The following is a 24,347-nucleotide window of genomic DNA, read 5'->3' on the forward strand; positions in this document are numbered from 1 at the left end:
GAGTTTATGATATTAAAACTTACTGTACTTATGTTTTTTTACACGCTGGTATCATTACCACCATTGTTAACCTGTATGATATGAAATAAATATGAAGTGCCATCATTGCAAACTAATTTGTACCGATGGAAAAATAACCTCTATACAAAGGTTAAAGTAATTTTTATATGGCTAGCATATTTCTGACAGGCAATTTGGTGACTGCATTCAGCCAAAACTCAGATTAAAACCTGCAGAAAACAGGGCAAAATTTATTCAAACAACAGGGCAACAACAAGGACAAAATCAAGTTTAAGGGAATTATTATGTTTGTAAGTTCATTGGATGCAACCAATTCTCTTGCTTACACATACACACACACACAAACAAACGCACACACACACACAGAATAAACAAAATTTATATTCCTTATTTCTTTCTACAGAATGTCTGGCAGTATGGTTAGCTGGTTCATGGGCCCATCATCTGAGGGTGTATCAATAGCCTGTTAGTAATTAAATTATCCATACAAAAACTCTTATACCATTATTGACTCATTATTACATTTACAGCACAAATTCAGCAGAATTTCCAGAATTTTCCAGAATTCATGTACATCTTGTGAAACTAAAAAAGCAGTAAAAGGATTAGTGATATTAGCGGGAAATGAAAATGTGATTTATTTACTGTGCATGTCAAAAAACAAACGTATGAACATTATTGTATAAAAAACATTAAAGCAAACATAAAAATAAATGCAAATTGTAGCTATAGTTCACATGTATACATGGCTACAGATTTAAGTTAGGGATTTGTGAAATTACAGTCCCTTTGAGTTTACTTAACGTGTGTGTGTGGGTGTGTGTGTGAGAGAGAGAGAGGGAGAGAGAGAGACCTTTCATTTAACTGTCAAACATATGTGTACATATGTGTGTACAGTATATGATAATAAAGCTACTCACACCAACACAAGTTGCCATTTACGACACAAAGATAATATAAGGCATATTGTACGTTACCAAAGAATCTGTAAACATTTAGCAGAAAACAACAGCAAAAACTGTAATTCAGTTCTGCAGGACAGACTGATCTCAGTTAACTTTTACAACTGAACTATTTCATTCCATACAAGATCCCCATCATCATCACAGTTACAGGGAATTCAATCACAGAAACCAGGTGAGGGATGGCTTGCTCCTAATTACTTGATCCAATAACAATAAGTTCTACTTTCCTGTGGCCCTGGTTGGAAAACTAGGGAGAGACTTGGACGCTTCCAAAATATCAAACTTAAGCTTTCCCACACACTTTACCAGGTCTGTCTGACAGTGGTACATTCTGCATCTATATTACATTTAAAGCCAGTTTTCTTTTAGTTTGTCACAGTTCTTCGTCTTTGTTGTCCTATCTTCCAAGGACTAGTCTATACATGCTGTTCTTAAATTCTTCTGCCATAATTTCTTGCTTTCCACCTTCTCCAACCACCTTTGTTTTAAACCTGTGTTTTAAAAGCTATCACAACTTCTTCTCTTCCCTCATGTTTCAATCATCGTCACTGACACTCCCCTTTCTTTGGTCTATCATGGTTGTTTCTTGAGTGTTGCCGTGGGAATGCGACGCAAAGTGAGGCGGGGCAGAGTTGTTGTTGCGGCAGCTGGAGGCAGAGCGAAATGGCGTGGAGTTGGCAGAGATGGGTGATGGCGTGTCCACCTCTCTGTCACGTCCAGTGCTAGACACAGGAGACGCAGGAGGCAGGGAGGTGGAGATGGATGCCTGAAAAGCATACAAGACAAGACAAAAAAAAACCCCAAAAATAAACATGTTCCTTAGTCTTCTCACTGTTATCTGTGTGTGTTTTTTTTTCTAGGTTTTCCAATAACTTTACCTGTAATGAGATAGTGGACTTGATGGACTTCTCTTTGACTATAGCCAGAGCTCCTTTAAGTCCAGAAGATCTCTCTGTCATCTCCAGTGCAGCTCTCAGCAGTTTGGGAGTCTCAGTCCTCACAGGGGCGGCCGGGACCTGAGGAGGTTCCTTAGGCTCTTCTTTGGGCTCTGGTTTCTTTCCCTTGTTAAGCATCTTCCTGTGGATGAGATAGTAACTTCTATCAGACTCTGAACACAGTGATGATTGGATGCATACAGAGAATAGTTGTGACTCCAGAGTTGGGAAATAACATGATAATTTACACAGGACAGATAAAGAACATGACAATGATATTTGGTAAGTGTAATGCTATTTTCGTTTGACCTGGCCCTCTTGCGAAGCAGTTTCTTCGATTCAGGGTAGTGTACCAGGATTTCATTCAGGTCTTTTTTGTCCAGAATGAAGAGATTGGCAAAGCCATGAGCAATTACATTTGCTGTGCGCCTGTTACCACCGCCAACTGCAAGCAAACTGTTATTCAGAGAAACTATGTGTAAGTATTCTGTGTTTAACATTTCAATTAAAGAACTTTTTTAAAGTTAAGTTTTAAGTTAAGTCATTTTAAAAAGTGAAAATATGTCATTTTAGTTGACAGGACAGTTTTAATTCAACACCACCTCTTTACCTGATCTCTCCAAACACTGATCCTGCTCTGAGGGTAACAAACACTGTTTTCCCATCTGGTCCTCCAACTACCTGCACCTCCCCGGCCTTTATGATGTACATCTCTCGACCCACTTCATCCTAAGTGAGTGAAAAATTGTAAAAGCAAAAGCAGATGATGAGAGACAGACAATAAGCAATAAAAGTGAACACTGGCAAAATTATCATGTAGTTGTGACAAACCCACAAATAGGCAAATGCACCTTTTTGCAGACATAATCTCCCGGCAGGTAGACAACAGAACGTAGGCTTTTTAACATGTCAAAGATCATTTGTCTGTCACAGCCCTGTTAAGATGAAAAGCAGTTTCCAACACAGACCTTTTATTAAGCTCAACACCGTAAAAATTAACTTGCCATTTCAATTCAAAAACACAAGTTGCCTTAAACCTTAGATGCATAAGTGGGTCAAAAATGAACCAGTGAAGTTGTTTTCTTTCAATATCTTTGTAATGAAAAGTTGTTATCATTTCATAGTCCAGCTATTTAAAAAAAAAATAAATTGACATCATGCCACTTACAGTCTTACAAAGTGAAAAATCAAAATTTTCAAACAGGAAATCATTCTTGTGTGGACAAAAATATAATACAAATGATTATTTTTAACCGAAATGGTAAAAGTGGCAAAAAAACCATGTTGATTCTAAACCGGGTAATTTTTGACCCACTTTTTGACCCACAATGAATACATTAATTGTGAAAATGAATAATCATGAACTTAATTTAAGGAGTTGAGTGAACTGAGTTGATTTAACTTATGATTTTAAAACTTTAATTCAGAACATCTCTTGTTTTAATATTCTGACAATAAAACTAAAAATATAAACCTTTGATATTTATGTTACGTTAATTTAAAATAATGGCTTTTCTACAACATCCCTGAATGAGAATTTACTGTGAAAGGTAAATGCACTAGCTCCATTAGATGCTTAAGACTAGTTTAATTTAGATGTGAGGCTCCTTGAATAATGCGGCTGTAATGTTCTACTATTTAGTAATTCTTACCTGAAAAAGAGGGACTTTGCTAATGATTGAGTAGTTGACATCTATAGCTATGTCCAGGCGCATTTTATCTGGCAACTGGATCAGCAACTCCTGCTCATCTAGATGAACAACAGTGTTACAGAATGACTGAAATGTCAGGATGTACAAAAATACTGAATACACAAACATGCACACAGGATGTTCTTTTTACCCAGCATGCCCTGAGATTGCCAAGTGTAGTTGTACCAGGTTTTGACACGATTTTGGACATCTCTAGGGATGCGATAGGAAGACATGTATTTAATAGTGTTGTCCACACATGTTCGGTAGTAGGTTTGAGCTGCTGTGGCTGCACCAACCACATCACGCATCTGAGAGACAAATGAGCAAAATTAGCTATTCAACAAGTAATATTTGTAAATTTAACATGTTTTGCACAAAGTCGTGAAGTTTTAGTATCTTAAATGTGTAAAGTACATAATCAAAATAATAACATAATGGAGCTTTTATGGTAAATATTCAGTACTGTTTTATACAGTATGTTATATATCCCTATACCTGTCCAATCATGATTGAAAAGACAAAGACTCCAACAAAGTAGTTGACAAGTTGGAAGACCATCTCAAACAGGGTAGTGGGTGCTGGCACACCCCCAATAGTAATCAGGGTCTTCACAGCATAGTAGTAACAGCGTATGTAACTGAGCAGAGAGAAAGACAGAAGGCATTTTAGGGAAGCAGAAAAAGAAAGTGGCTACAAATGAGCATGATAAAAGACACAAATAATGAAGACAATGAATGTCAAAAGAGCAGAAAATGAGTGGTATTTGTGACCAAAAATGGGCATTTATGGGACTTGTTTTTCTAATTTAAGTGGACATAGTGGTACACTGTACTGTTTTTTGTTTGTTATTCTGACATTTGTAACATTTCTACTTCTAAACTGCTTTCCACACATCATCCATCCATTATCTTATCCTAATATCCTGTACATGTTCGTCGTGGGCTGGAGGGTATCCCAACTGTCACTGGGTCAGAGGCAGAGTACACCGTGGACAGGTCTCTAGTCTATCTCAGGGCCAACAAAGAGAGACACATACAAACAGAAAACCATTCACACTAGCCGGGATTCCAACCAGGGACCTTCTAGCCATGAGGCAACACCTCAATTTTTCTAAAACCCCCGACACTCATCATCAAAAGTGTGTGCGTGTTTGTGTGTGTGTGTGTGTGTGTGTGTCTGTTTATCTCACTAACCTGTTGCCCTCGCCATTGTACACCCAGTCAGTAGATCCCAGTCCTTTAAAGGCAGAGCACCAGTAGTAGAGACAGGCGTTACAGTGGAGACAGTAAAGGAGATAGGTGGTGGTACGGATCACCCTGAGGGTCAGAAAGTAGGATGTGATTGAGGATACAGCCAGCACTAAATGTGAATACACTGAACATCTAAATCACTTCTATCTTTAGCTGAGTCACTGCATTGATGTAGCTTTATAAGGAAGGCAGGATGCAAGAGGGGTACAGAGATTAAGAAGTGAGAATTATTTTCAGTGTTCATGGTTTGCACCGGAAACACCCCCATTATCTTCCATAAAGTTGCAGCTGACCTGTAGATGTAGGCTTTGGTTAGGATGGCCTCAAGACGCTCGTTGAACTCAAAGAAGGAGTTGATCTGGGGAGGCATTGGTTAGATACAGTAAAATACTTGTAAAAGGTTAAAAAAACTAAACCTATAAACATCTGAAACATGACAGCCGAATAAATGTAAGTTGATTTCCATAATTAACACATTTAGCCTTGAAAAGAAATGTTAGCATTGTCATACTACTGTTGCATTGTAACATAGCTGTGTGTGTCTTGAAAGACGTGGTACATAATTCTGTTGGAAAATTAATAAAAAATTTTCAATGTTGATACTGGTTTTAAAGGATTTTTAAGGGTCAGTGGTCTAATCCTCACCTTCAGCAGCCTGGGTAACCGAAGCATTGGGTAGATGCCAGTTTTAAAATAGAAGAGCTCCAGGGGAACAAGGCTGGCTACATCAAACTGCAAAACAGGAAGGCACCAGCTTTTTCCTGGTTGTGAACTGATTCACTGATCAATATGCAGCATATAAAACTGTATGGTTACTTACCTTGAAGCGTTTGGTTTTTATATAGTTGTTTCTGGTCTCTTTTCTGTCAGTCTGTAAAGAAACAAAATTATTAATGATCCTTGATCCTGGTGAGGTGAACCCTACAAACTGAAGCAGATATTATTTGAAAAAGTGACTCTCTTAATGTATATACAGAGATTATTATATTAAAATACAAAGAAAGTGTATGACAGGGTGCCAAGAGTGGAGCTGTGGTATTGTATGAGGAAGTCTGGAGTGGCAGAAAAGTATGTTAGAGTGGTGCAGGACATGTATGAGAGCTGTAAGACCGTGGTGAGGTGTGCTGTAGGTGTGACAGAGGAGTTCAAGGTGGAGGTGGGTCTGCATCAAGGATCGGCTCTAAGCCCCTTCTTGTTTGCTCTGGTGATGGACAGGCTGACAGATGAAGTAAGACAGGAATCTACATGGACTATGATGTTTGCAGATGACATTGTGATTTGTAGTGAGAGCAGGGAGCAGGTGAAGGAAAATCTAGAGAGGTGGAGGTCAGAGAGGAACAGAGGAATGAAGCTTAGCCGTAGTAAGACAGAATATATGTGTGTGAATGAGAGGGACCCAGGTGGAACAGTGAGGTTACAGGGAGCAGAGGTGAAGAAGTTGCACGACTTTAAGTATTTAAGGTCAACGGTTCAGAGCAACAGAGTGTGTGGAAAAGAGGTGAAGAGGCGAGTGCAAGCAGGTTGCAACGGGTGGAGAAAAGTGTCAAGTGTGTTGTGTGATAAAAGAGTATCAGTGAGAATGAAAGGAACAGTGTTCAAGACGGTGGTGGAAGGAGGAAGACCGAAGAGGAGTGGACATGAAGTTAGTTGGTGTGAGAGAATAGGATGCAGAGGACAGGGTTAGATGGCGGCACATGATTCGCTGTGGCGACCTCTGAAAGGGAACATCCGAAAGGAAAAGAAGATTATATTAAAATACAAAATGCCTTTCAGCTGTTGCCTTTGATTTCAGCGTCCTTTGTCATTCTGTGATTTAAGATTAACTGAGTGCTCAGTCAAAGACATGTTTCCAGTGTCCCACTTACTACTATGTCCCCTCCACGAACAAACTGCAGACGTGGCTGAAAAATAGTGATGTCCAGGATGTAAATGAGGTCACACAGGTAGTCAGTCAGCAGCCAATAGTAAATATTATCTGGAGTCTGGTAGGGGAAGGCCCAGCGCACCGGGATGAACCACGCGTTCCAGTTCCACGCCAGACAGACTAAAAACATCCACAGCACATATGTTAGGTCTGCAAAGAGAGACAGATGACAAGATGAAAGTCAGAGAGAAAATTGAGAATTCAGGGCATCAAACAATATGAGAAGTGACAGCAGAGTTTAAGTCAGGTCAGAGCAAGTTATGGCTACTGAGCAAGCACCAAAAGGACTTCACACACTGAGCAAAGCAAAATTTGTATTACCCGGAACTTGATTTTGTAAAGGGAAAGTAACAAGTTCATATGAATGGGGCACTAAAAGAAAAGAAAGGGTAATAATATATATGTATAATTGCATCTTGGTCACATAACACTTAAAACATATTTCACTAGTGTTGAGTGATGGGAGTTGGTTTGTCAAGACTCAAAATTTTGTTTTGGAAAAGTGCTTATAATTATGTGGCAAGAGCCACAGAATAAGACTCAGGGTGTTTATGACTAATTTCTGAGTGGTTTGAGTAATGATGTTTCTACGGTACAGTATAGCAGGTTGAGGCAGCCTGTGTATTCGACAGAGTTCTCACTGGTGAAAGGATCGATGCTGGCAGGGAACCGGTAGTGCGCACAGGCTTGTATCCATCGAGGAGTTTTCACCTTGCAGCAGTGGCTAGACTGTTCTTCCTTTGCCTCACTCTCCTTTCCTCCTCCTCCTCCACCTCCTCCTTCTCCTCCTGATGGACCTGGTGACTCTTTGGCTCCTCCAGCTGCTGGCTGACCTGCTGGAGGAGGCTGAGGAGGAGCTGAAGGCAGATCAGAAGGGAGGGGAAAACAGGTCACATTTTAGGTCCACATTTACTAAAGGAAAGAAAGAGATTATAGTCAGAAAATGTCTTTGCAAAATGCTGAAGACAAAGGATCTTTCCCTGAAACAGGGGATGCAAAGATGATTAAGCAGCATCCTCAAGTCATAAAGAGCGCAAAGGTACTTTAGTTTGGTCTTGGGGCTGTGTAATACAGTTTGTGCTATTTATATACTGTACTATGTATTAAAGGATGTATGCAATGTTACTGTCTATCGAAAAAGAAAAACTGGTAACAACTTGGTGACTGCAACTCTTACTACTTCTTTCTTAAATTTTATTTATATTTGATTTCTATTATTATTTGAAAATTGTTTGGCAAATATTGTATAGTTTTTATATATGGAAACATACTGAAACAATGTAAATAAAAAAATCTCGAGGAACCATAGGCCCAATTACTGTTGCTACCTTAATGGGCAGTTTCAGGTTTTTCATTTGGCTTTGTGAGTATTAGACAGTTAAAGGTTTGGGTGTGACATTAATGTGCAGGACACACATGCAACACATGGAGACAGCTGCTAGCATTTACATATGTTTGTTTCACTCATTCAATAGGGTGAATGCTCAGTGTGTAAAATGTGTTGGTTTGTGAGTGTAGACTTTCACTCACGTGGGATGATGCTGTCTTCATCTGAGCTGTCTAGATCAATGAGTTTCTCTTTAGCCTTTTCTGTTCGCTCTTTGAACATTCTGACTAGCTCCTGAAGACGCTCATTCACCACTGTACTGGTCTGACTGGCTGAAGATCCAGGACGTTCTTTCAGACTTGGAAAAAAGTTTCCATTAAGAATCCATTATTACATCTCAGCCCTTAAAAAAAAACCTAATAATAACAATAAACTTTATTTATATTCCACATTTTAAACAAATTTACATTCAAAACTAAATACTTACTGTAGGTATAAACTCCCTATCATACCCAAGTTTGAGTGTGTGTGTGTGTGTGTACTCACATGTCATCTGTGCTGTGCAGGCTGGACTGGCTGGGCCACGCCTTTATAGGGATGTTTCCTTCCTCATCATCATCTTCACTTTGAGAGGGAAACCTGGTACTGTTAGATAGACACAGTAAAAGCATTTGTTCAACACACACAGTGCTGCCATGGCTAAATTCTGGGGTCTTCTCTTCCTTTTTCATAAATTATAACTTGGCTTTAATATATATGATGAGGGGCATTTAGATGAGAAGAAAGAAAAAAAAATGTAATCCAAATGCTGCTTTCTGATTGTGACCAGTGTAGGTGAATAAGGTGATTTAACAATTACTGGTAAATAAGCTAAAACTGGTCTATTCATATGGGAAAATTCATAAAGTCTAAACAGGTAAGAACAATGTGTGGATGCAAGATCAATGAACACTATATGAATCAATTTAATAAAAGGAATCTTACATCTTTGTCCAGACAGTCCTACGAGTCCTTCCACTACTGTTGGGCATGGTCAAAGCAGGTTGACAGGGAGAGAAAGGGTTTGTGTATGGTGTGTGTGAGCAGAAAAGGCATGATGGTAATCCAAGAAACACTTAAATCACCTACAGCAGAACATTCAAAAGGTCGTGATAGAGTGAGGATGCAAGACAAAGACTGTGATGCATCTGTTTATTGACATTTACTATCTTATGGCGATATCCATACAGCAGCCAAAAGCACAAAATCACGTAAAAGCCATGCAACAGTAAACAGTTTCATCACACTTCACAACAATACAACACAACAGAGTACAACACAAGACAGGAAACACTCAAAATATTCCCAAACAATTTTAGCTCCACAGAGACTCATAGAACAAACTTTTTGCGTTCTGCATAAACACTATGTGCTCAGTTTGCTTGGGTGAGTCACTTTTGTCAGCTCTCATTGTCTTTTTAGGCAAACCCAAAACAAGTACGTTTCTTCAACAATCTTTTTTGCTTGTTTTACATGCATGGTTTCTGCAGGACACTCAGTTACACACAGAGTACTATGATGCTTCTACCAACTTGGACAATAAAGCAGACAGTAGAGGGCAATCCATCTATTTCAAATAGCACTCAACAGAGAGCAAATGTGTTTTAACTCCAAATGGTACATGAATGGTTATAAAATATGATTCTGTTTCTGAAATTCTTTGTATATAATTTGCAATTTCTAGTTCTGTTTTGTCAGCAATTGATTGATTGATCTCATTTAGGACAAAAACACATCACAGCAGAGAAGCTTGCAGGCCTATATAAACCCTATAACCTTTGTTAATGATGTTTCTTTGCTTTTTTTGTGTGTGTGAAATTTTTGGACAACTACAAGATATTCATATGTTTATTTGACTGGAGAAAAGGAAAAATCATTTGACAGCACTGCAACATAAACAACCCATGTAGTACTCTTACTCTTTATTTCCTTTACTGCAGATGCCGAAGCATGAGGGAGAAAAAATTGTGTTAACTTAATAGCAGAAATATACAGCGACTAGTATCTTGTAAGTTAAGTAATATAATTTCATTAACTAAATGTGATACAATTTCTCACCTTTGACGAACTCCAGAAGGGGTCACAGGAACAGTGAGGGTTGTTAGCTTGGGGTCCTGTGGGGTAAGGATTTGGGGAATATTACTCTGTTCCTCCCCTCGTCCTCCATCGCCTCCTCCTCCTTTTTTTCTTTTCCTCTCACGGTCCGAGTCAACATCCTCCACATTGACGGCTGGGTGAAGGCTGAGGCTAGAGGTCTCTGGAGAGGTTGACAGACAAGACAGTTTTTAATTAGGCCAAAGCACCACATATAAGCTTAAATGCAGTATTTCACCACTGAGACAAAAGTAAATTGAGACCACTTGCAAAGACATGATTTAATCATAGGAGAATGTTACATGGGCAGTGTTGTCTGGGACAAAGCAGGTTGTAGTTCTGAGCAGAAGCAGGGCAGCATAGGCAGATTTAGCAGGACCTACTGTACATCGCTTAATGCAAGAGGATCCACCTCTGAACTAGGCCACGTATAACAGCTGAGAGAAGTAGTTGACTCATTTGAGCAGAGAGCCATTCAATCTGGATAATCTGGCTCACAGTACATTGGCACACAAGAAAATAGTTTCATTGACTTTGTTTTATGGACAGAAGTGGTATAGTTGCATGGGTAAAACTATCTGTACAACCCTTCCTCTAAAGCTCAACCAAACAAACTTTGCAGTATCAGTAAAATCAAGTGGGATTTTATCTGAGAAACAACACGAGGGAGAAAAGACACATCATGCTATCAGTGAACTTGCAACAACACCATAACTCAACTGATGATTTACTGTCGTGTGCATATAAAATTGAGTGTCACTAAGCTGCTGAATTAATTTTAGAGCTATTTTATTAAACCATTTACTCCTATTCCACTTATCCTGAGACCAAGTTCATGTATAATCACATGAGGACAGTTCACCTGTTGGTCTCACTGCTGAGACATCTTCAGTGAAGAAAACCGGGTTAGAGAGACCAGACAGCTGGTGGGACGGGGAGTTGAGTTGCTTTGATGGGGGGCTGACGATTGGCGGCAGGCGTGAATAGGATGGCACATTGGGCAACTCGAGGGTGCTACCAATAGGAGAGGATGGAGATGGGGAGCGGGAACGAAGCTGAGGATGATGGGGAGGAGGGAGAGGGGATTGTCTGATGAGATGGTTGAGTTCTACGTCTTGATTATTCATGTCTTGCTTCTGTTTTTGCTGTTGTTGTTGTTTCTTAGGCATCTTGAGGCATAAGGCTGTTGAGGCGGTTCTGGACATTGAGGAAGTACTGCTGTGTTTGGCTGGGAAACTGGGAGAGCTTCTGCGGGATGTTTGAGACCCGCTGGGAAATACTGGACAGACTGGGACCAATGGAGCCCTCTGAGCTTTTGGGCAAGAACTCAGTCAGAGTCTGAACAATATTTCGTGGGACCTGTGTAAGTCTGATCTGGGAGAACTCTTGTCTTAATTCAGGGGGTAAAGAGGGTAAGAACTTGGTCACGTCAGAGAACTGGGTGGGTAGTTTAGGCATGGAGGGTAATTTGGGAGAGGAAATGCCATTTTCTTTGAAGAATGCGTTGATGTTGCCGAAGCACTCAGAGGTGTGAGGGATGCGCATCAGGCAGTTCTTAAATGCATCACAGCTGACTGGAGCTAGAGGAGACAGATGGATAGGCAGATGAACAGTCAGGCCGAATACAAGCAATGGGGGAGATGACAAGTACTAGCAGTCAAACAGCAATTCAGTCAGCCAGGATGACAATATCAGACTTTTAGTAGACAGTACCAGTGAGACAAAGAGAGAGATGCTATATATATATATATATATATTTGTAGAATGAATTCAACACACGTCTGCCAACAAGGTTAACGACATTGTCCTGATCAGAAACACAACAAAAATTATAAAGGAGGAGACAACATACCACCACAGCCGTCATCTTTAGCTTCCTCCTCCTACAGAAAACACAAAGCATATGAATTATTAACAGCAGAGTGATCAGAAAGAAATTCTTTAACACAGAGGCTGTATGTATGTATGTATTCTGACTATCTGAATTAATCTTTAGGAGGAGGTTTCCTAGCGGTGAGAGGGTTATGTTTTCATGTACTGCATGTGTCCAACCAAGGGACTTTACTTTCTCAGTAGCTTTGTCAGAGGTAGTTTCGTGACCGTTGTCCTCTGCTTTTTGTGGCTGCTGTGTAACGGGCTCAGGTTCTGAACTGGTTTTCTGAGGCTCTGGTTCCGGCTCTGGCTCTGGCTCTGGCTCTGAGATTTTAGCTGGTTCAGGGCTTGAAGGAGGAGAGGGAGATGTCTGCTGTGGCCCTTCTTCCTCCTTTGGCTCTAGATATTTTAAAATGAGATATCATTAGCAGAATACTCAGCTGTCTGGTGCACATTATTTTTGTTTCTTAGGGATATTGATAGATATTATTATTAGATATTATTGAAGATATTATAGAAATATTTTTTACATTTTCCAGCTACAACATAGAGAATTATCTCAATTCAAAAATAATAAAAAAAAACTTCACCCTATGGTTATATGGGTTATTTCTCAATCTCTACCTGGTTCTGTGATAGTAGGTTCCTCTGCCACTTCCTTCTGTTCCTCCTCAGCAAGGCTCTCTTCCTTTCTGGAGTACAGAAGAGGGACAAAAAAGTTATACAGTTCATCAGTCAGGCTGTCTGGCAGGATGGAAAGCTCTGCAGTAACTAAGATGGTGTGTATTCACACAATCTAATCAATTACTGTTGCAGTAATAGAGTATTATTTGACTTAACCACCACAAGGAAATAATGTCTATTTGCGTATGTGCATGATATCTGCAATTTGATTGTGTCTGTACATGTTAGAAGCACAATTGGTTTGGATTCTGATTAAATAAATCAAACCTCTACATGTGTATGTATGTAAAAGCACATAAAATTCAGAGACATTGTAAAACTGGACCTGTGATAGGTACACACTGCAATAAATATTATTATTGTTATGCATATTTTATTTTATGGTTGACTGTCCTTGGACACTTGAAAATGAGGATATATGAACTTTAGTTAGTCTTAGTTAACACTATAACTAGTGAGTTTTTGCTCTAAGGTAAGGTCAGCTTATATAACATTAACATCTGTTTACATGGGTAAATAAGGTTTATAAGTCAGACTTATAAATGCATTAGCATACATTAGTCCGTTAGTTAATTAACAAAATACTCACTTCCTCTGTCAATATTCATGTACGATAACAGCCCGCCAGAAAATGTCCACGACCCAGGAGACACGACAACTAACACAAACTGAGCTGTAAGGCTGTGTAAACCAGATTAAGATGTTTTAACAAATCCTTTTAAAAAAAAGAGGCGAATATTCTCTTACATCACTGTGTAGCATTTTTCCTGCCTGTCCAAATGCGAAACAACAACAGCAGCAGGAGCAGCAGCAGCAGGTGCATACTGTTACCGAGGAAACCAATGAGACAATGGATGGGGGGGGCGAGTATAGGAGGCCTGCTGTTACCAAGGTAAGCTGTGGTTGCTATGTCACTGAAGGGTAATGCTGTGGAAGCGGGTGGCAGCAATCACATAACAAGAACCCACGGGATTTCGAGTGAGATCTGTCAGCCAGATGACTGTGGTACATACTGTACATCAATTACTGCATCAGCACAAAAGTGAGAGCTGATATGGGGATACTAGCTCTACTTTAGGGGGAATTCTCTGAGTGCTGAACTCCTTTACAACTTAGGGTTCTTGTACTGTACTACTAGTATGAATTTTTTTTGCATGTGTATCTAATTTGACATAGGAAACCTATCATCTTTGAAGTTCAGATAATTCAGATTAAGATTTGTTATTGCAGATTAAACTACAAAATATATATATTTATTGCATCGAAGATCATTGAAGATCATCGAAGACCACTGATCATATCAGTGGTCTGAAGGGGGCCAAGAACTAGGTCTCTTGCTTTAGTTCCACATTCAATTTAACAATCTCACTTTAAGATCAGTTGGTAAAGGCAATTGTCCACAGACCACAGGGTGAGTGTTTCGATCCCCGGCCCCGGCTATATGTCATAGTGTCCCTGGGCAAGACACTGAACCCCTAACAGCCTATTCCCCTCCCAGCTGTGCAGTGCCGGTCCAAGCCCGGTAGAAATTGGGGAGGGTTGCGTCAGGAAGGGCATCCGGCGTAAAAACTGTGCCAAATCAACATGCGGACAATGATCCGCTGTGGCGACCCTGAACTCAGGGGATAAGCCAAAAGGACAAAAAACAAAAAAAACTTTAAGATCCAGGAATTTCAACTTCAAACAAAACTGTCACTGGAGTAGTTTGTTAGATTAGAATTTAAAATGTTTTCATATTTTAACATATGTATTATTATACATTCTCAATGAATCGTGCACATTCTCATCTTCTAAATACATTCTCATCTTGTGGACATACTGTATAAGCAGTATGATACAATTTATAGGTAAAAGATGGAGTAGGTCTAGTGTCATACAAAGGATTTAAAGGAGGTTAAGAAAATAAGATGATTGGGTTCTTACTCTGTGGCTTTACAGTGCTCCACTTCGCTCTCCTCTTCTTGTACCACTGGCAGTCTGGTCATAGTAAATACAAAATTTAATTGCTGTCAACATACAAATTGTCCCATCATTTCAAAAGGAGCCCACAAAAAACAAACACACACATACACACTCGCGCACGTGCACACACACACACACACACACACACACACACACACACTTTCTTGATCTTTCTCTAGTTGAGCACAGGTTCTTACTCAGCTTCAGGTTCGTCCAAGTGTTCCTGACTGTCCAGAGAGAGTTTAATGGAGTGACCCTCACTGGCCATCTGTCTAATGGCCATCTCTGCTGTCTGCCTGGCCACCTCCTCAGCCATGCGTGCCATCTCCATGCGCTCCTGCAGCAGACTAATTAGATATCACAATGATATGATGGATTGTTTACTTCCTACAGCACAATCTTGTAACCAAGCACCAAAGTAGGTCCCTTTAGCTATGTCAAATAGAAACCATCTCTGTCCACTTCCACCTGTCTTACCGTTCCTCCATAGTAGCCAGAGCCACGTCTTCGGCCTCCCTCTTGATGCTTTCAATGAATGGTGTCCAGCGGCCTGTCTGGGTCTCAGCATCTTCAAGAGAAATTTTTGCTGCACTCTCTGAGGATTCACAAGACTTCTGGGGCTGCATGGAGGCCACCAGGAGTGAGTTGGATTGTGTCTGCTGTGTTGCTTCCTGCTGTTGATGTTGGTGTGTTGATGGTGATGCTTTTGTCAGCGATGTAGAGGGTGTAGCAGCTGCTTTGGAGAGATTTTCACGTTTGTGTTGAATCTCGTTGTCTGACTCCATGTCCTCTAGTACCATGTCAGGTTTGAGTTTGTATGAAGCTATGACAAACAAAACATTTGGTTGACCCATGACTTCCTGCTAATGGATTTAGTTTTGTCTTTGGATGTATGAGGGATTTTTAGACACAAAAAGGGACACAAGAAGTAGTTGATCAAGATTTATGGGCAATACAACAGAATATTTGTTCTAAGAGATATAATTATATATGATTCCTTTCAGTTGTGATTCCAATCTCTGTGAGCAGTTTTGGGTTTTTGAAAAGCAGAAAACATCAACTACACCTTACTATTTAGTAATTCAGCTTAAGATGCTAAAACAAAGTTGTTTGTGAGGAACGTCAATATCTTGATTAATGAGAAATGGTTAAAAAACACTACCACATAAATTATTTCACACACCGAATCTTTATTAATTCCTGCAGTATCGTTACATTACAGTATTATTACTATGTTGACATGTACAAGCTCCTGCTCTGCTTGTCAAACAAAGTACTTTCAACTGTGAAATCAAACCCACATCTTACACCTAGGCCAAATCTCCCAGTTCAAGGCCATAAATGCAGATCAAGTGATTTAAAGCAGGCCTCATACTACATGCAGTACTCAAGTAAATATCCTCAAGTACACCTTTGTAAAAGCTTACTGTAACCCGATCAAGAAGCAAACTGTTTGAGCACAAAAAGCTATGATAATACTTTCCTTTAAAGTAAATATCAAGTATAAATACAGATATAGATAACCACACATAACACAAGTAAATTAAAATAGCTGCCATTTAATCATTAATAATGAGATGATTAAATGAGATCTGAATAATTTCAGATTTCTGTAGTGAAAGATATTACATATATTATTACATATATTGTGAAAGATCTGTAAACAGAATCATTTTCATGATCAAATTTTTGAGCAGCATTCATCCTTCTTTGGATATATGTTCTTTTGGTGGTCTTTAAAATGGCAACATGAATACGTAGTGTACATACCCATAGGTTAAAGCACAATAAAGTAAAAGAAAGGTATCACAGCTCCAATGCTTTTCTCAAGAAACCTAAAGTAATTTTAAATATTGGCAATTACTAAATGTTTCTGTCCCAAACGGAAATTGTGCAAAATTAACTGAAATTGAAGACAAACACACATTTAATTGCCTACAGAATATACAGTGCACAGATACCAGTGCAAGTTGTGATACATTCATGTCAAACTGTGTGGAGTACAGTTAGGTGAGTTGAATATATCTACTATACTATATTTTTAATAGTATTTAATATTTAAGCTGCCTAGAGTTTCTGTACTGAGCTGCACACTGTAGAGCATCTGTAGCTCTGCCAATAGTACAGTTTGTCTTTTGGTGTCTATCTGTCTGTTTGTTGGAATCAGAGCATCCCCCAGTCGTCTCCTCCTGCTGTTTAAGGGGCTCGCAGCACCTTCCCCCCTGAAACAGAAGGAGAAGAGGGACTGAGTTAGGCTCCGACCGTCCGACCAAAACACCTCTTCAAAAGCTATGGGCGGAAAAACAAGAGGGTGCTTCAATAAAAAACACGTATACACCCATTTTGATGAGAATTCACCAATTCAATAAAATAATGAAGATTTAAATAAAAAGCTCTCCATGTTTTTAGAAAGGTGTTTTCTGCTACTTTTAGGTATTTTTTTTTTAGCAAATTAACGCTTGATCAACTTGACTGAACTGTGAATTGTGGCCCAGGCAAGAAAGTGTCAAGCAGCGGGTTTTGAAAGACTACAGGAAAATACATTGAAACAACTCACCCTTCTGCAAAATTTCAGCTGCACCCTGAAAAAGTGAAAACAATGGAAGCAGTTTAATTGCTGTCAATATACTGTAGTTCCAGAAACAACTGGTGGGTTTAACCTGCAGAAACCTAATGGTTCAGTCAACTTCTTGCAGTGGAAACCCACCTGATATTAGTTAATGAGGTAATGGAAAGCCTGACAGGTTGGAAGTTAAGGAGAGTAGAAGGACTGAAGCTGCATTTATTTATTCCAAAAACTTACTTCAGTGCCATCTTTGGTTGGGATGGCAGGCTGAGGCATCTTCAGACCGAGCCCTGAGACAAACCAGCCAACCACCCTTTTAAGGGACAAAGGAAAATGTTACACATTGTAGTATCATGACAATCCAGACTAACAGTGAGGGATCACACATACCCTGAGGCCTTGCTGTCAGTATCCAGTGAGATTCCACTGAGAGATTCAGGTGGTGGAGACAGAACTGCCAGGAAGAGAAATACATGAAGGTCGGAGTACAGATCACTGTGGATACACAGCATCGGTTAAACTAACTCAAACTATGTCTCTTCACTTGCCTGCGTGTGGTTTTGTGTTATGGTTAAATTCAGATGCTACTTTGTAAAACAATATGTTTGTGGGCTTGTGTTTATGGTTTTGATAGACTGGTGTGTGTGTGTGTGTGTACTTTTGTCCAGGGAAGACCGGGTCGACTTGGATGATGGTTCTATGGGTACGGCACCAGGGGGCAGCGTAACTGGTTGAGGGATAATCTGTTTGATCCAGTTCACCATTCTGCAGCAGAAAAAAAGATCAGCGTTTTACATGTTTTTAATTTAGAGACTGACTGCCGATGTGATTTATACCCACTTGGGAGGGAATTGAGGGGTCAGATTTTCCGGCTCCGACACCTCTTCATCTGACACCATCTCCACCACTGGGATGTGAGGAAGGGGATCAAAATCTATAAAAAGAGACCATTTAAACAGCTCAGTCACGATGGAGTTAATGAGTAATAAAAATAAATCTTTTTAAAACTGGCATCACCAATCATTCATCAAAAACAAACGAAAACATGACAAACATACCTGGCAATGTTGCAACGTCATAGACCTAGGGCAGGAGAAACAAAACAATTTTTTTAATTGGAAATTTTTAATTACATAATTTATCTTCAGTTCTGTGCCTGTGATGATACAAAGGTGGGAAATAATGCAGAGAACACAAATTAAATCCTTGCTGTGTCCATCATTATGATATGTTGGTTGGCCAAACTGTTTATTTTAATTTAAAATTTGAAATAGCTTTATGATGTTTTTTAAATTCAACGTTAAAGCTAAAGTAGATTAAATATATTATATTTTTTCTGAATCTCATGAATCATAGAATCAGCAAAACAATAAATATACTGTATGGTGATTCCTCAGAAAAAAAGTGGACTGGATATTTATTACTGCAGCTCTATCCAGAAGAGATGGTTTTTAGACAAACAGCCTGGTTTAATGAAAGTGATTAACCTGGCTAAACCCCCAGTCAATTCTTTTATAAAATTAATTCTAAACCTTTTTAAGCCTGTGGGACAGTATAAGTTGCTTGAAGATAGATTAATTAAGTCATGGTCTTAAATTAAGTCATTAAATTTAGTGCCACAGTAAATGTAGTCCTAACCCTCCTACAGCAGTTTAACATAATAGTTGTACAGTTCTAGTACATTGTGGCTCCAACAGGAGCAAGTTAATCATATTAGCTATAGAACTTTATAAAATTATAGTTTTAAGGCAGTAGTTTGATCAAACTTTTAAGTTCAAACATGCTTTAGGATATCTTAAGGTTTTAAGGATGTATTTTGCGCTCGTTGGGATGTTGATTTGTTGTAAAGTATGTTCTGTATCACAAAATAACCCATAATTGAAGTGCTCTACTTCTCACCTCAGTGTGTTCTTCATTGTTAGCATTGTCAGTCTCTCTGTACTTTTCATCAGGCTGAGGCAGCACCTTGGTCAGACCCTGAGCGACCCAGCCCATCACACCAGATCTGGGACAGAAAAAAGCTGGAATTGACATTTGATAGATCATAATTTTATTAAAATTAATTATTTCTTTTCTAATCATACCACACCTTTCTCCATCCTCTCCTGGCTGTTAGATGGAAAAGCGCAAGAAGAGAAAATGAGAAATGAACTACATTCAAATGTGTCACCAAAAGGACATATGAATGGATCGCTCTCCCCATCGATCTCGACTGTAATACTGTACTAATACACAGAGGTGGAAAGTAAATGAGTTATTCTAAGTACTATAGTACTAAGTTTTTTAGGTATTTCTGTTTTACTTGAAAATTTCTATTTTCTCAATCTTCACACTTTTAAGCCGAAAGGACAAAAAACAAAACAAAACATATGATCAGCAAAACAGTGTATAAGGTCATTAAAATAAGCTAATTTCATTAACACCTCCGGCTGTAGTACATTTTGATTGATTAGTTTGTATTTTTGACTAAGTGACATTTTAGCTGTGGGACATGTACTTGTATCAGAATATTTATACACTGTGGTATCAGTACTTTTACTTAAGCAAATGATACATAAGTACTTTATGATCACTGATAATACAGAACTTTTGTGTTAAGTAGCTTTTTTTATGTCATTTCAACAAGGTACAAAGCATGAAGGACTGTCGCATGAGCACCAGCAGATTCTTACTAAGTTTAAATAACTCTGCTCATTGGCAGCCTCACCATAATGAACATGGCTGAATAAGATAATTTGATTTAAACCCAATATCAGCCTGTTATACTGTATAATTAAAGTTGCTTTAAACATGCTATAATTAGTTAACAGCAGAAACACAGTTTGGCTTTTTTGATAATAAAACGTGTTCTCACTCACTCTGGCATCAGAGTTAGCTCTGTCGAGCCGAGGTGATCCAGAAGGCTGCGGCAGTGCGCTGACAAACCCATTAGACAGCCAGCCTAACACTCCAGTCTGAGCCTGGCTGTAGAGGAGGTGAAGAGAGGTAAGAGCTCAGTGCACACACACAAACACACACAGTCCCTCTTAAATAGATTCATAGAAACTGGTTGAAAGTCATTTACCTGTCGTCTGAACCCTCGTCTGTGTTTTTCAGATGAGGGCTCTTCACTGTAGGTCATTAAAAACAAAACACTCTCACACATATTCCTGTTATCAGTTTTATGTGTACATAAATGTGCAACACAGATATATAGAAGTAGCTAAAAATCATCCTCACCATCTCTGTTTTTGGCGGGGTTCTGGGAGGTCAGAGAGACAGAGAGAAAACCAGATGAGAAGAAATTCTCACAAAGTAAAATGTATGTGCGTGTGTGAGTGTGTTGTCATACAGCAGCAGGGGTCTTGGTTGCTTCTTCTCTTCCAGGAGCTTCAGGGGGTTGAGGGACCACTTTCACCACCCAATTAAACATCCTGTCGAACACACGTAATCAGCGTCTTAAAGTTCTTTATCAAACATTGTCGGTAATGCTGATGTTAATTCCTAAAAACTCTGAATCCACGTGGATGCATTCAGCCACTTCACCTGCCAGAGAGCCCTCAGCTGGAGCTAATGAAGTCTGATGATGGAGGTTCACCTGTTTGCTTTTTACTTTGAAAGTGGCCTTTAGTGTCTCATCAGACACATTTGTAAGTGGTGCCTGAAACATGAGTTTGAAAATTGTTGCTTCTACCTTAATTATTCAGGTAAAGGTATACACAGATTTCAGTTACTGCAGAGAGAAACTGCTCACCACTGTACAGGGAGAAGATATGATCACTGGCACAGCAGCACACTGACATACAGATTGACACAGCCAGCAGGAGCGTCACTTGTCCGACTTAATCTCAAATGTGCGTATTATCCACGATGTCAGTTTATCAGCCTGATCAGCTAATCCACTTCAGCTACGGGACAAACACTGAACCTACAGCGTGGCATGGTAACTGATCACAGCAGACATGTCAAGGGCAAAAGAAAACAGCAGATAATTACAGTGGTTATTCCTAAATGAGAAAGTCACATATAATCACAGTTTGGTTGTACATTTACAGTTCTTTTGTTGTTGCACTGTAGAGGAATATTTTTTTGTTGTTGTTGCTTGGATCAAAATGAGAACAGGAAAAGTCCATCCTTCTGTCAGTCTGATGGAGTACAGTATCAAAACAAAAGAAGGATTTCCAACTGAATGTTTTTTTTCAGGACATTTTTTTAATACCTGCATCTGAAAGTGGTTATTGCAGTTGTCTTAGAAAAAAAAACTCACACAGTGCAGGTTTAAAGACTGAAGGTCTGAAAAAAGTTCAGACGGAATCAGTTTGTGGAAAATCCAGATACAAGGCTTCTTTACAAAGCTGTTTAAGCCCACGATGACTCCTGACACACAACTGTCCCAATGAGATCAAAGGGGCCGCTTCCTTGGCCTAATCTCAAGTTTGTAGCTTTGGAAAACAGCCTTCTTCAGGGCTTCACTCCTGACACATATCCCCATCAGACTAGATCATTTGGGGTTATTTAAGGAGGATAAATAACAGAAAAGTACTCCACTAACTTTCTGCATTAATTACCTATTTTTTTTTGAAGCTGTATCAATTTGTTTGTCATTAGATGAAGGCAGACACAAATACTTTCCCTAGACATCACTTCTGCTCACTGCCTCTTTACCAACACTCGTTTTTTTCATACCTGAAGTTATGTACTTGTCAGTCTCCCCGTACAGAATGACTTGCTCCTTACCTGTGTGTCTACAGGTGGTTTTGCATGCCGGTGGTATAGATGTCCAGAGTGCCACACAGCCAGCACAGGTCTGCTGGGATTTAGACAGTGGCTCCCTGCGGCTAACGGGATTAAGCAGCACCACCTGAAGGTCAAGGCACAATCTTGGGCAGTGAGCAATCGCAGATTACCAGCAGACAGAGATACTGTCAGGACATCATCCCTGTTACCTATTAAATGTTGTCAGCAACAAGTGATGATTCCTACCTCACAAAGCCCCCTACTTTAAGGATTTGTAATAGAAAGAAAAAATGCACTTAAACTGTCACTCTGTTGCTGCAACAAGTGAATTTTCTCCTTGGGGATCAATTGAGTTTTATCTCAAAGCTTTACACAGAAAAAAGGTTAAGGAGCTACAGCCAAAGTCTCTGTGAGGCCATACAACTTTGAGCCAGCAATGCAATGCTCATCCCCACCTTTGTTTATTAAGTTACTGTGCTAATTTTGCATATTAACATTAAACATAACCACATATGATGGGATGGGAATATCAGTAGTTTTTCAAGTATCTGGAAATGAACAAAAATATTGGACATATTCAAGGATAAATAATTTATGAAAGCACCACCGTCTCCACCACTACTTCTAGTAAGCTTTTTAAAACTATTTTTTTTAAACCAGTTGCTCTCAATAATCTTTACTTGTGTGGCCCTTTGTAACAGAAAAAAGCTGTTTACCCCTTTTTCACACTTGAGATTAAATTGAAACATCAAGTAACAGTGATTTTATTTTATTTTCCTGACCCAATAATCATCTTGTTACCCTTTGGAAGCGAGCTAACCCCAGTTGGCTACTGGACCAAACCCGTTCAAAATGACACAAATGCAGCAGTAAAATATATCAGAATATAATCTTTTTCAATCAAAAGCCATTTTCTCTAGTATCTTTATAGATGCGTAAGTAGCTTGCTGTTAAAAGGCATATTACTTTGGGATTTTACAGTTTTCTAAAATCTAAAATGGAAAATAGCTTTAAGAAGTCCCATACTGTTTAACAGTATAGACACAGAAAGCTTGCATTTCTAGCACAGCAGATCTGACTGAAAGGTAAACAGGACATGGCACATCTGATGTTCTTATTGTATCATGAAAATTTATGATCCAAACAACAAAAACCTGCATAAGTAGCAGTGATCGTAAACTGCACATGTAGCCACTCAGTAGCTTTAAGGTGACCAGAATGCTACAGAGACATGGAAATGTACTCTTTATGTCAGACCAGTGGTCCGATCACACCACATCCAATCCAAAAGCCTTTTGCTGTGTTTGAGAACGGGAACTACAGAACAATTTACTGTGCTGGTGGGGCAGGAGGCAGTGGGTAGATCCCATTATCTGCTCAGCAGGGGATAAGCTGGGAGAACATCTCGATGACACAGACCCTTGGCCCTTGGTTGGAATATGGCAGTACCACACTGGCCTCAATCCTAACTGAACATCTGGATGAGATACAGTGGAAGACAAGGGCTAAGACTCAGGAGAGAGAAGGTGTATGTAAACTGAAATTAATTCTAGTTTAGAGGAAAACCCTGTGTTCACACTACTTTTTGTTGAAAGTGTTAATGAATGATCGATTGCTATAAAATAAAAATAAAAAAAGAATATAAATATTCAAGTACAGAAAGAAAAAAGGAAAAAAAAAGAAAATGGAAGAGGGCAGGCGTGAGGTGAAGTTCTAGTGGATGATCTGTGATGGGAGCTAATCCCGATTACTTCTGACATAAAGACAGGCAGGAAGGTGCTGTCACTCACTCACAGCACAAACCCACACCCCCTGAGTACATTAGATCTGTTCCAGTGTTGACTAAAAAGTCTTAATATGCACAGTAGTAACTCTACAGCATCTGTAAATGTAAAAACATAACACTGCTTAGAACTGTGGTAGTGAACTTCTTCTGAGGTACATGTACATCACATTACGGTACACTACTGAGTTTGGATCAGCTCCGCCTCAACCAGCCACATTAAAGTGTTGCATCAGAAATGATTATGTAGCTGTATAAAATAAATTAACACTGGCAGAGGCAATTTTGCTGCATAGCATAAATTATATGTTTACTATTCTATTGCAATTAAATTTAGCTGTTGAATCGTACATGTTACTAGCAGTTTTTTATTATTATTACATTATTACATTTTTGTTGCGTTGCTAAGAGATTAAATAAAAATCTGAATATTTATTTCATTAATTTTTTTTAGTTCATTGTATATAGTAACATAAATATTAAGGTCAACTAACCAAGTAACAAGTATAGTTACC

The 24,347-nt window shown here is 39.2% G+C and overlaps 1 protein-coding gene across 1 annotated transcript; it reads right to left on the reverse strand.

Moving 5' to 3' along the window:
- Positions 1 to 117: 117 nt before the first annotated feature.
- Positions 118 to 20,745, reverse strand: LOC137125229 (cyclic nucleotide-gated channel beta-1-like). Its single transcript, XM_067500355.1, is given in 36 exon segments — positions 118 to 1,752; positions 1,865 to 2,063; positions 2,231 to 2,377; positions 2,532 to 2,650; positions 2,773 to 2,856; positions 3,574 to 3,671; positions 3,764 to 3,923; positions 4,111 to 4,252; positions 4,809 to 4,931; positions 5,159 to 5,223; positions 5,511 to 5,597; positions 5,686 to 5,736; positions 6,731 to 6,939; positions 7,431 to 7,646; positions 8,320 to 8,474; positions 8,663 to 8,761; positions 9,101 to 9,136; positions 10,075 to 10,089; positions 10,214 to 10,412; positions 12,102 to 12,132; positions 12,315 to 12,520; positions 12,746 to 12,813; positions 14,729 to 14,782; positions 14,965 to 15,114; positions 15,245 to 15,590; positions 17,325 to 17,349; positions 17,571 to 17,646; positions 17,724 to 17,787; positions 17,947 to 18,098; positions 18,174 to 18,267; positions 18,392 to 18,416; positions 19,233 to 19,338; positions 19,423 to 19,442; positions 20,192 to 20,297; positions 20,398 to 20,451; positions 20,648 to 20,745. Coding segments are annotated over 36 exon segments (4,110 nt in total). The 3' UTR covers positions 118 to 1,521.
- Between the last annotated feature and the right edge of the window lie 3,602 nt (positions 20,746 to 24,347).

Source organism: Channa argus, chromosome 4 (assembly GCF_033026475.1).
Source record: "Channa argus isolate prfri chromosome 4, Channa argus male v1.0, whole genome shotgun sequence".
Lineage (NCBI taxonomy): Eukaryota > Metazoa > Chordata > Actinopteri > Anabantiformes > Channidae > Channa > Channa argus.